We start from the raw sequence: 13403 nt of genomic DNA, 5'->3' as shown, positions 1-13403 counted from the left end.
CACATGTTATGATAATCCCCTTTGCAGCTAGACAGGACCAGAGAGGAAAACTGCCCAGTTAGGACCGAGAGGTGTGCTAGAGGCTGAGAGACAAAACTTGGGGATAACTAACCAGGGACGGCAGGAACCCCCCAGCCCTCAGCCTTGCGGTAGCAGGAGGGAGGAAAGATCCTCCAGCGCCACTCCCCGCCCCCGCCCTCCCCCTTTTTCCCCCTCTCTCCTGGGCCCTGGGCATCGCACCCCCACCCCCGCAGGGCACCCCAGCCCCAGCCTTGTCCTCCTGCCCCCCCGGCACCCGCAGCGGGGACAGCCGGGGGTTTCCAGGCACCGGCACCGGGTTTGGCGTTGGGTTTGGTTTTGACTCTTTACCCCCTGACGCTCGCTGTGTGAAGAAGCAAATCCCTTGGAGGTGGGGGAGAAGTGGCTTCCGTGACAACGGAGGGAGGAGGGAAATAAAATAAAATCAAACCATCCCCAAATTAAAAAAAAAAAAAAAGGAGAGAAGAGCCAAGAAAGCACTTGCTTCTCATCATCTCTCAGGGAGAAAAGCCAACCCTGTTCTTCTTATGACCCTCTCCTGCGGGGAGCAAAGAGAAAGCAGGTACCGGGGCAGAGCTCCGAACAAAGCGGGGTTCACGCTGCCCGGACCCCATCGCCACCCCGGGTAGCAACGGGAGGGGCGAGGGGGGGCAGGAGAGGCTGCCAGGGGGAACCCAGGCAAAGCCAAAAGCTCTCCACCAAAAGCAAGGAGCAGAAATGAAAGTTTCGGAATAGCATCCAAAGAAGTGCAAAGGACCGGACCGACCAGCGCTCCCTCCGCGGCGCATCAGCCCCTCGATGGTGCGTTCGAGGGATGTGACCGTCCCCGGCCCGCTGCATGGAGAGGGGTAAAGCCACGGAAAATCCTTGCTATTTATTTATTTATTGGAAGCGATGTACGGGTGACACCCAGAAGGCATCTGAGCCCTGAAAAAAAAAAAAAAAACGGCAAACAACACCTCTGGATCCAAACAAGAAGAATGAGACAGCAGCCTTGACCCTATGCTGGGAGGAAGGTGAGCAGAAAGAAAGAAAGAAAATACAGAAAAGCCATGCAAGCACCAAACCTGTAGATTACTGCAGCATTTTTTTTTCCTTCACTGAGGACAGATATTTTACTGACAGCCATGCAGCATAAAGGCATCATGCTGATTGTGTTCTTGGAATATTTTATTTCTGACCACGGGGAAGCAGGTAAGCAAAATAAATCAATATTGCCATTCATGAAACAATTTATCCTAAGTTTAGCAAGGGGAAAGGGGATAAAAATCAGGTCTGTTTGTTAAAAAAACCCCAACCAAACTATGTTAACATCTTTATTTTAGATTGGATTTTTATAAGCAACCTGGGTTAGTCAATGTATACAAATGCTGCTTATACCCTGCAATACACAGTTTCATAGCTCAACCTCCTCCCAAATAACTATAATAGGATGTACAGTTTCATACATCCTAAAAAAAAAAAAAAAGTATTTTTGTAAACAAAAGAAAAGTAAGAGAGAAAGAAAGAGGTAGATGGATTCAGATATGCTGGATATTTGTTTTGGGCTTGTAACACTGCCTTCCTCGGCAGGACAAGAGTGAAACGACAACATCCTTGGAGAGCATCGCTGTCAAAATCTGAATTATTATCTGTTAACTTCATTTTGCATCATTAAAAGTCAGAGACACTGTTTAGGAATTACTATTTATCCAAGACAGTCCATTCATTCAGTGTATTCCCTGATTTAACAGTTAACATGCAGTGGACAAGATTAAATTAGCATTAGAGAGAAAATGGATTAGGACAGAAAGAGAAGTTGATTAGTTGTATGTGTATACATGGGTGTACAAATAAGCATATATAGGAATGATACAGCTGTAATGGTATTTACACAGGGACCTAAAAAAACTGGATTATGATGAAGACAAAGTCCATAAGAGAAAGGAAGCAAAGCATTAGATTGTTTTCTTCTTGTTGTGGTTTAATACATCTTTAAGCTTAAAAGGGATGAATTATGCAGATCAGGTCAGAAAAATAAAAATAGGTATTGATAAAACAACAGTATATCCTTGGTGACTTTCCCTTTGAGATACTGGCTTGGGATCTCTCTTTCTGTCCAGGAAAGCACACCAGTGGTTTAAATTTCACCTGCATGCTCAGTGTTAGCACAGGAACAACACTGACATGCGGTGATTTGAAAGCGACTGGAGTGTTCAGCTGCCCTGCAAGCTCCAGTGAAGTCCAAGGCAGATCAGGTGCCTTCACCTCAGATTATTCCCCAGTCAGAACCTTTTTGATAACACAGACAGACATCAGATTTCCATAACTGCAAGAGTTATTTTCTTAAAAACTGAAAACAGCTCATGAATTTACAATCCTGTTGTATTATCCGGTGACTCACTTGGGAAAAGGGCTGGATATTACAACATTGCAGGGAAGGAGTGGAGGGAGGACACAGTACCTTCGTCCTCTTAGTGTCTTATCTTGAGCATTCACTAGTTTTCCAGGCTAGGACTCTCCCTATAGGACACATATGTTGATACATAGCACAGAAAGGTTACAGAGATGTCTTGTGAAGTTGCTGATAATGTTGCGGACAGCAGTCTGTTATAAACTAGCCCACATTTGCTCTGCATCCAATTCACAAAGTGAAAATGAGTCTTCAAGGAAATGCAGCCCACAGCTGCCTGCTTGGAAAGCAAATTTGAGGGGAGAGAGTGCATTCTGTGTGGAGCCAAACACACTCGTGTTTAGGACATAGTGAATAACAGTGAAATAATTGGATATTGAAGGCAATGACACTAAGGATTCAGTATCACTTTAAATAAATATACGCTGCTTGGTCAAAAGGTTGCACACACCATCAGCCTGTCAGAGCACAAGGGTTAGCCCTTATTTATCTAAAAAAATTTTTTTTAGAAGCAATTTAAAAATCTTGAATTAACCTTGAATGTTTACAGGTCCTGTTACTCACAGGGTCAGTACTGCTAAGACTAAGCTTAGTTCAGACAGTGTTTAGCCAATGTGTGTAAGATGATTTGGAAATCTCAGTCTTTTTCTGAGCAGAGGTGTACAGGGAAGTATGTTTTTAAGCTACTTGATCAGCCTATACAGTAAACTCACTTTTCAGCCCTATGGTTGGTCTCTTCTGGTCTGAAGTGAAACAAATTGATGGGGCAGTTGTGTGGGGAGTACATGGAGGACGAGATTTGTGGACAGGATAATATTTGCCTTCTGTCATCTCTGTGCAGAGAACACAGTCAGGATTGTCAAAATTGGCTACTGAGGTCTTTAAACATAATGCCAAGGGGAAAAAAAACCTTAGTGATTAGGCTGGAGGAGTGACCCAGGTTTTATATTGTGAGATGTGACTCTTGGGTGATCCTTCCTCTAGTCTTACGCAGGTGGAGGGTGTTGTTCCCCTCAAATAAAGTCTGCAGTGGTTTTAAAACACTTGCACATTGGGACAGTGAACGGGACTGACAACAGCTTGGGCTCTTGCTTCAGCCCCGGCCAGCCCAGAGCTCCCCAGGGGAGCAGCACCCAGGGAGCAGCTCCCCCCCAACTGGGACCCTCCAAAAGGAGGCATGGAGTGGTCAAAAATGGCCATTTCCAGCACCAAGCTTAAAATCAATTGCAGGACCAGCAGGGTTTGGTTTTCTCTGCTCCAGGGTTATTCAGCTCACCGGGAAATGAAGCTGTAGGTGTTGGAGCCCATCCTTGCTGCCGGAGGGATGATGCAGCATCAGACTGCAACTGGCCACCATGGGATATTGCCCAGACCTGGGACTTCATTCTCCTGTCCGTGCCTCAGCTCATGGAGGCAGCTTGGTTTCGTAGCACATTCAGAACTTCACCTTTGGGCTATTTGTGAAGGCTGGTTCATTAACTCCAGTTGTGAGGGCTATTTTAATGCAGAAATATATCAGTCTACTCACAAATGGATGAAGACTTGCCAAACTTACTGCATCTTGGACCCAGACAAACCACTTCTGTTGGAACCAGCATTAAGGGATAAAGTTCTCGGTCTGATTAATAAAAACTTGAGCAACTCATGTCCCCGGGTTAGGTAGCTTTAAAAGAACATTTCAAAGTTTTCGGTTATTAAAAAAAAAGTTAAAGAGATATAGAACAAGTGAAATCCAGGATGGACATACATGCTGAAACTGCTCCATCAAAAATGTAGCAGAAGATGCCCAAAGGAACTGTGAAATTCACTCTCCTATAGGAGGCTTGAACACACAAAATCATATGGAAAAGCAATAAAAATTCCACTTCAAATCGCTCAGAAAATATTAGGCATCTTTTAATACATCATCAGGCTTTGACTGAGTTGCCGTATGACCTTTCTTCTGTTTGGTATCCAATGGAGGGTGAAAAAAAAAAACCCTAAAAAAACCTGAACCTGTTTTTAGTTAATGTCTACAACGTTCTGTCACATTACAAGGCTCTGAAGTAGGAGATCTCTGTTTGAAATGGTGTCCCAGGAATATCAATAGTATGACCTCCCTTGAACTGTATGATTCCCTAATCATCAGGTAACACCATTGTTACACCACGTGCTGGGCATGTGCCATTGACCTGCCACTTTGTGGCACAGCTCTGAGGGACCAGAAAACAAACAAATAAATTAATCATACCATTTATGGAGCCAAGCCATCCTCCATGGAGTAAAAGCTAATCAACTTCAATAACATGCAATGCCCATGCGCAATCAAACTGTTTAGTTCTTGATGAATTATTGAGTGAGTCCTCCTGGCAGCTGGGGTAAGATGTTTGTTCTCCTGGCTGCTGTTTCTCTTCTGCAGCAATTCCCTCTCCCTGTCCAGATTCAACATTTCATGTTGTTTCCACAGAATCAGTGAGTGATGGACAGGCGGCGCTGTCCTTGTGGCCAAGCAATGTCCTGCCAATTGATTTCTTTAAACACAAAGCTTTTAATCGACTGCAGATTTTGTTCTCCAAACTCTCTCCTTCTCTAAAACTGCTTTCTGCTAATTTGCACTTTGTTCTTCTCCCATTTTCCTAATGACACAGCAGTTCAGACAGGAACTGTTTATTGATGCTGTTGCATTAGCAGTCAGGGCAGATCAACCTTCTTGTGACTGTTGTTCAGGAGAACAGCCATGGTTTTCTTCCTTTTCCAGGTTCAGTTAAAAACAGCTGAAAAACTCAACACAAGACTAATAGCCCATTTATGGGAAATATAAAAAGCAGCCATTCCTTTTAAAAGATGTTTCCTTTTTTACTTTCTCACATTCTTGTCTGCAAAGCTTCCCCTGTATAACTCCTTAAATGTAGAATCCCAGCAGCCCATTTCCTCTATGAAAGCTTGAGTGGTGTGATCCATCAATAGAGATGGACTTTCTTTTAATTACATGTTATATTTATCCATAATCCAATAGCATTTGTAACGTGGACCCATTCTTAATGAAAACTAAGCAACCTGACTCTTAATCAGAGCTAATGCTTCTTCAAAGCTCAGCTGCAAGACAAGTCCCACTTAAATTCTCTGGAAGCAAAGATGAGACCTTTCTGCAGCACTGAGCAAAATCAGTTAATATCCAATCTCCTTTAAACACAGAAATTGCTACGCTTTCCTTATTTCCAGTAATTTTTACCAAATAGCTTGGACATGAACATGAACCTACATGCCACTTGCAAAGACATTCTTGATGCATGCAGTTGTAGCTCATTCTATTGTTGCAATGATAGATTTATCTTTATTTCAAGAATTCTGCATGACTCAGTGAAATTCCCCCTCCAGGGCAGACAAAAATTTGGAATTTCAGATGCTCTGCAAAAAGGAAGAAGCTCTATACAACTTGTGTGGAAACCCGAGTGCTTTCTCAGGACAAAAAGACTCAGAGAAATTGCAAGGAACTTCCCAGATAACATCTCTGAAGCTCCTGCTGTTCCCCTGTAACTGTGCTAGGCTCAGATGGAATAAGAAGTTCATAATCAGAAAGAAAATACACTGAAATGGTCATCAAGCAACCAGGATGGTGTGAGGACTTGGTGGAGGATCCCCAGTAGTGCTACAAATCACCTGCTCAGTTGAAGTTTGGGAGCAAAGAACAGAACTGATAGAGCCAAACATCTCCATCTTCTCTCCCGTCCTCTCCAGCTGACTTCTGCAACTCCTCCTCTCATGAAAAGCCATCTCTGTGCTGGCACAGGGAGTGGTGGTGGGACTGAGGAGGGGCAGCTTTCATTCCTTTGATCTGAGGAGCATTAGGTGCACATGTAATTCAGGCACTACTACCCTCTAAGTCAGTCTCCTAGAACTTCACTGGGATACTAAAAGAAAATCTTGGCCAGCCCACTCCAGCCACTAGTGGAAAACAACTTTCACTAGGAGGAAATCTACTGTGATCGGACACCCCCTCCTTCCTTGAGGCTGCTGCTTACATTGTCTGTAAGGCAAACACAAATCCAGTCCAAGTTCCTTTGACGGTGGCTTCCACCTGTTTCTAAGAGTAGTCAAGAGCATTTTTGGATGATCTGCTCCCTTGTTATCTGAAGCTTAAGACTACCTGATACTGTACATAAGCTAAAATGGTGTGCACCATTGGTCAATGGGATTCAGTGGACATACAGCAACTTCATTTTGTGTCCTAATCCTTGCATGCAAAATGCATGAGGTGTTTTCCAAAACAATGTCCATCTCTGACCTTTCTTTTCTAGCCTGTGCAGAAATATCACTGAGGAACTAAGGACAGAAGCAACTCAGAGGCAAAACTGTACCTGCTGGACACATTTGTTCGCCTTAAACATTCCTTTGGGAAAAAGGGACATCAGTTTCATCCAACTATTAATTAATTATTAATACATTTACAATTTGAGTATTTTTATAGGGCTGAATTAGAGAGTCTTTTCATTGACGTAACTTGATCTTAAAACTAATTTTGCCTGAGGAAAGGCTGAATATAAACCAAGTAGGAATTTTAAAATTTGACCTAGAATGTTGAACTAACAGCTGACCTTTGAACTGCTCCTCGATTACCCAGGGTTTACGGTCATCCTACGTTTCATTGGAAGGGTCATTTCCTGCAGGACTTACATCCAGTCATCTGACTTGTGACCTCTTGGATTAGATTTATGACCTTGCAAGGTCAGTTTTTAACTCCTTCTAGACTGTTAAATTGCAAAGAGGACATTGTATGTCATTACAAAAGCAGTTCTACCCAGTATGGTAGTAAGGTTGTGGAACGACCTTTAATTTCAGTGTCACAAGACACTACTGATTTCCGAACAATATTAAGAATTTGTAGTTATCCCTACCTTTCCTTAATTTAGAACTAAGTAGATATATACACTGAAGATACCAAAAATTTGCCAGTATTTGCAAACTTGGAAAAACAGGATATAGTCACCTACCTCCATGTCAAGGTATTTAAACAAAAGAGAGATTGATTTTCAGCTCTGCTAAGTATTAACAACTCCAGCTGATCTCAATAGGAGCAGTAGAAACTCAACACCCCTCAGAATTATGCGAGTAACACATAATTATAGAAATACATGCTTTCTTTATATGTTTGTACATGTAATTAGTGTTTGTAATTTGCTGGGCACAAATCATCTCTTATTGTATCTACAGTGTATAGTACAGTCTGACTTTGCTTTCTGATGACAATGAAAAGAAATGTATTGAATAGATTCAGTCATCAGATACAGAGCTTTACTAGAGTCAAAGTAAGAAAACACAAGATTTCTGTGGTTAAACATACGATTCAACAGACCGATGCAACAGCATTTTCAACTAAAATCAAAGTTAAGCGCCATAAGCATGAGTTTTCTAAAGACTTCAGTTTCTGAGTTAGGCACCAAAACCAAGGACCAGATTTATTGAGCAACTCCCTCCAAACTTTTCATGGAAAGATGAAGTAGCTCTCCTTAGAAGGAATCCTCTTGGATGTCAGTCCCCACATGAGGACTCCAAACATCTGCATGGTCACCTGTGTTACAGTCTGAAAACTATTAAAGAGATTCTACTCAGTTGTGTTTCTTTTGCCTGTCTTTCAGATCCCACGAGGCCTCGAGCCTTCCGCTGTAATGGCCATTCTTGCAACCCTCCGGTGGGAAACCTTGCAACCGGGAGGACGCCAGTGACTCTCACCACGTGTGGCCAGAACAGCACAGAACTGTACTGCTTCTACCCCAACCAGAACCTCTTCCATCAGGTCTCCCATGGCTGTGGGCAGCCTCGCTGCACCAAATGCAACGCCAACCAGCCCGATAACTCCCATCTCCCTGCCGACATGACAGATGATTTCTTTGCAAACCCTGTCTCCTGGTGGCAGTCTGCCCAAGGGGTACACAGGGAAGAGATCAGACTGGACTTTGAAACAGAATTCTACCTGACCCACGTCATTGCTGTGTTCAAGTCACCTCGCCCAGCTGCGATGGTGTTGGAAAGATCCCAGGACTATGGACAGACTTGGAGGCCCTACAAGTATTTCTCTGTCAACTGCACAGCGACTTTTGGACTCCAGGATGATCTCGTTGAGGAGGGCTCCATGTGCACGTCCAGGTATTCAGATGCAGTGCCCTGCACCAGAGGAGAGGTAAGTGATAACTGAGGTTTGGACTTAAGTTTAATGTCAAACAGCTGAAGACCGGCTGAAAATCAGAGAGTATGTGCTCAAAGAGATACTCTGCGTATAAATTAACCAAGGTAGCCCATTTGCAAAGGCTTTGTGTTAAAAACATAAAGGGGAAGAAGAAGAGAAATTATATATCAATGAAAATGAATGGAAATGCTTTAACAAATTTCTTCTCATGAGAGTTGCACAGGATAGAATTAACTTTGCCTAATTTTACATCGCAGATGCCAATAACTGAACTAGAATTCCAACAAAATAGATGTAGGGAAATATACATTTGTAGAGTCTTATTTATCCAAACTGGTTTCCTATTTTAGGACGACATGAACTGCATGGTCTTTATTTTTTGTCTCCATATAAAAAGTCGTAGATGCTTGGATGACTTTTAAATAAATCTTTCCCCTAAGTTTAATGTCACTTTTCTCACTGGGGGTGACCACTCTGATTGTATCAAGCCATAGACTCCAGAAATGAAACCATTTAGAAGCAGGTAGTGGAAGCGAGCAGCCAGGTTTCATTATTCCACAGTGAGAAAAGGCCCTCCCTTGGTATGAATATTCTGATGTGCTACTAAACATATGCAGAAGGCTTTCTTTTAAAATAAATGTACAATTGCTCTGATAAATTCCTCTGACAAGAACACTGACTGCTTAGTAACCAGATACTTAGTTTAGTTATAACCCTTTTCACTCATCAGTCTTGAAACAGATTAGATAGGAAAGATGGTAAATATAATTGGTATTGTTTTATAGAGGAGACACAAAGACATAAAGGGAGACTATAAGACATTCTTGTAGTCACGACAGAGGCTGGAGTCCTTTCACTTCCTTCTCTCTTCCTTAGAGAAGTCACAATCCTCCTGGTTTCCCTGTCTGGAAGTGATCATGCAGGTTTGGCAGTAACACTTTGCTGCAAATTAAGCTCAGGTGTGAGGTGAATGGTCCAGATAGGCTTCAAAACCACAGTGGTTTCAGCAGCGCATTTCAAAATGTGCTTGAGAAGAAAGAAACTAGTGTACTATACCTGAGACAGGGAAAGAGCAGAAAGGAGAGACTGAGTTCATCTTTGTGCAACAGGCTGGGAAACATCTCTGCATATTAGAAATTAGGAGCAGATCATCTGACTACTACACTGGCCTGTTTCTGGAGTAGTAATTCTGCTGGTTAGTTATGATACATTTAAGCCAAATACATTCAGATTTCTTCTGTAGAGAGATTACAATTTGCCATGTCAATACAGAATCTAGGCAACTAATCTAATTTTCCACTCATGTGCCTTCCAATCAGAAATCTGGAAGTACTTTGCAAGGTCTATTTAATGATCTTCAGCACACATATAATGGTCTCGTTGCCATTTCGCAGATGGAGAAAGAGCAGCACAGAAAGGTGAAGTGTTTCATGGTAAAACAGGACAATTCTGCTTGAGTAAGGAATAGAATACAGGGTCTGAGGCAAATGCTTTGGCCTTGAACGCAACAACTCTTCCTTCTCTAGCACACTACCCTCTGTTGCCCTGCACTATGTTGGCTTTTGTGCTTACTTAACCTTGGGGAATATCATTAAGACCATGTGTTGCTGCTACAACAAATCTTAGAAGTGGATGGCAGAAAAATCAAATAATGAAACATTCATCCAACACAAGCCTTTGTGATTACAAGTGTCAAAATGATTCTGTCAACTTGGGCAGCAACTACACTGAAAGGAATATGTGTATGCTCCATCAATCTATGCGGTGGCAGTATATGTTAGAAAACAATAGTAATAGTACCCTTGCAGATCCCAAATACTTTCGTAAACTGTTGCATGAATTGAATATGTACAGAGGTTGCTTCCTCCATGGGACGGAGAGCTGAAGCTTTAAAGCAGCACCCAGAAATCTGTACGGCAACATAACAGAAAACAAGGCAAATACTGTTTCATAGCACATTAACCCAAAAGGATTCTGAAGTTCTGGACAGACTTTAGAGAGACCTCTTAATCAGTACATGAAATGCCACTACGGCAAGGGCGCAAAAGCGTCGGGCTTTCCAGGTCAGCAATATGACACAGCGGATTCTTTTGTGAATGAAAATAAAGGAAGGCAGGGTGTAGTTATTTAAAGTGATACCTGATTAGATTTGCCACAGTGACACTGCTACTCTTATTACAAGTCTTGCAGGAGCTTTGCCCATGAACTGCAGTTTTACAACCTTATTGTAAAGATGTCACAAACGTCACCAGGGCATCCCCTCAAGCACTGACTCACGACTGACTTGGAAAGAAGCTGATTGAATCCCCACTGCTACTTTCTGCAGTGTTCTGTTTCTTTTTCACCTCCACTGTGACCTACCCAATTACCGATGCTGGCATAGCCTTGGACTGCTGAGAAGCTCACATCATAAGCTGACAGCATTTCTGAAATGATCAAAACTGTTTCCAACTTAAATGCTAACCAATGCTCTCAAATAAATCCCAGTTTTCTCTACTGAGGGGATTGAAGTTATTTCCACTGCATGATACTGAAGTTTTTCTTGGGCATTGTCTTATTCATGTTGAGAAAAGACACAAATTCCTTTTTAACAGGGCACAAAAGGAATCAGACAAGGAGATGGATTACCAAGAAGACTTAGGTTTAAAACCCATGTGGGACACATCATGAAACAAGATTTCAGGTCAACTGGCTGCCAGAACTGAGAATGTAGGTGTGAAAGGAGAAGGTGGTAGAGCTGCAGTAATATGTAAATAATAAATAAATAATAATAATAATAAATAATAAACCAAGATGCGTCTCCCCAAATCAGCACACTCTGGTCATCCTTCAAGACCACTGAAAGAGGCTTTTCCTGGGAGCATGATGGGAACCTTGAGAGAAAAGAAACTTTTAGGAGACTAAAATAGAAGCAAAAGACACTTGGGTGAGTGATGTGACAATGTCACAACAGAACACAATATATCACTGATTTAAGGTGTATCTCTTCTCTGTGGTAGATTATCCCTCATCGTTCACCTCTGACAGAGTCACACGTCTCCGTTCCATCTAGATAAGGTACAGTTGAGAGAGAAGATGCCATGCACTGGGGAACAAATCCTGTAAAAATACAAGGAGATGACTTCCTAATGTCCCCTTTGCAGTTTTCTTTGGCATTTACTAAATCACTTACTTCTGTTCAGATCCAGAGCACTTCTGCAGCTAGAATCTCTCTACCTGAGATCCTAGATCCCCCTATCTTAATTCTTCTGGCAAAAAAAATCTTGCTCTATTGATGATTTCTGGTCTTGGACGCAAAGCAATTTCTTCACTGTCAATTGCCCACACATCATTTTCTTCAAATGAAACACTACAAAACCAATACCTAACTTCCTATGCTTATAAACATTTCTCAGTGAAAATCCTCCACTAGCTTATCTTAAGTCCTGACCGGCCTGTTATAGTACCCCACGTTTTGCCTGTTGACTTCTATCACTATAAAAAATTATATATTAAATGGGAGCAAGTGCTTCTAACCTTTATCCTCTTGTTCAGGGAGAATATTCTTAACTATTCTTAAGGGAGGAGAGTTGCTTGTATGCTCATCAGCTTCAGTATGCCAACCTCCACCATAACGTCGTGAACTAAAAACAACCCCACCTTTTTGAGGTCTAATATAAATGCAGCTACATGCAATGATTACACGGGGTCCTATGCATCGACTGAGACCTTTTTTACCTACTTGTCCATCCCTCTGTTTTTCTAATTTACCGAGCACTGTTCTATATAGTCATGGAGCCTAAAGCAAACCTTCAGCTCAGCTAATGTAAATCAAAACTGTGGGCCAAACAAAAGAAGAAATTACCACAATGTTGCATCAGATGTTAGTGTGACTTACAGTTCAAACATCATATGGGGGAAACAGGGACCAAAATATTCCAACCTGCATCCTGACAGCACGTGCACTAAAGGATCTGAGAGATTAAGAGTACATTTTCAATAAACTGGAATATCAGCAAATGAAAACAAATGTTCTCCTCCATTGAAGACAATGTTTGCATGAAAGGAAGACATTAGCATGCAAAGCAGGGCAGGACACCGACCTACTTATAACCACCAGACCCAAAAGGAGACCCTTCCCCTATTGGGTCTAGCGAGTGGAAGGGAGTTTTGAATCAAAGGCTGATTCATTTATGTGAGTGTCTGTGTGACAGATGACACCAATGAAGTGTGATATAATAAACCCATTACTGGTATTCACTGGGGGCTGGAAGAATTGTGTATGCCTGAATTAAGTAACTGGTTTCTATGGCAACATGTTAAGTGTGCCTGGTGCAGAAGACCTGTTCATTCTCCGTTTTGTATCCTGTGGTGACCTCTTTAGGGACAGAAGTCCCCAGCAGTGCCTCTTGTCAAAGATAAGTGGACTCACTTTGTAGCCGAAAGACTTTTAATCACTCTTCTAAACACACTCTGTGCATCAAGACATGTTGCGATGGGATGCGGTTCTGTCTTCCTCAAAAGCTGCCAGGTTGTTCAGCCAGGGTCAGCCCTATGGACGGCCTTTTCCTCTGCACCAACACTGAAGTTCTCTGCAGCCTTTCTCCAGCTAAAGGGACTCCCTGAGCAACACTCATGGGACCACTCGCACAGACACCCAATGAGGCCAGGGCCAGGGCTCTGTGTGGAATGTATGGGATTTTGTTCCAAGGACCTACATGTTTTTCCTGTCTTTTCTCAGGCTTTTCTCTAACCGTATTCATGCCAAACCTTTTGATAAACACAAGAGGATCCCCCCCCAACACACACGCATACCTCGTTAACTGGCAA

General features: G+C 42.4%; 1 protein-coding gene across 2 annotated transcripts in view; it reads left to right on the top strand.

Moving 5' to 3' along the window:
• The first annotated feature begins 589 nt into the window (after nt 1-589).
• LOC135993144 (netrin-4-like) overlaps nt 590-13403 on the top strand; it is a 50434-nt gene continuing 37620 nt past the window's right edge. Inside the window, exons 1-3 of one of the 2 annotated variants that reach the window (XM_065642783.1) lie at nt 590-1055; nt 1150-1233; nt 8047-8588. In XM_065642783.1, the coding sequence (XP_065498855.1) occupies nt 1167-1233; nt 8047-8588 (609 nt within the window). In that variant the 5' untranslated portion in view covers nt 590-1055; nt 1150-1166. Of the gene's footprint in view, nt 1234-8046; nt 8589-13403 lie in introns of both variants that reach the window. The other variant, XM_065642782.1, reaches the window with a different exon arrangement.

Source organism: Caloenas nicobarica, chromosome 11 (genome assembly GCF_036013445.1).
Source record: "Caloenas nicobarica isolate bCalNic1 chromosome 11, bCalNic1.hap1, whole genome shotgun sequence".
Lineage (NCBI taxonomy): Eukaryota > Metazoa > Chordata > Aves > Columbiformes > Columbidae > Caloenas > Caloenas nicobarica.
This window is presented reverse-complemented; position numbering and strand designations above follow the sequence as displayed.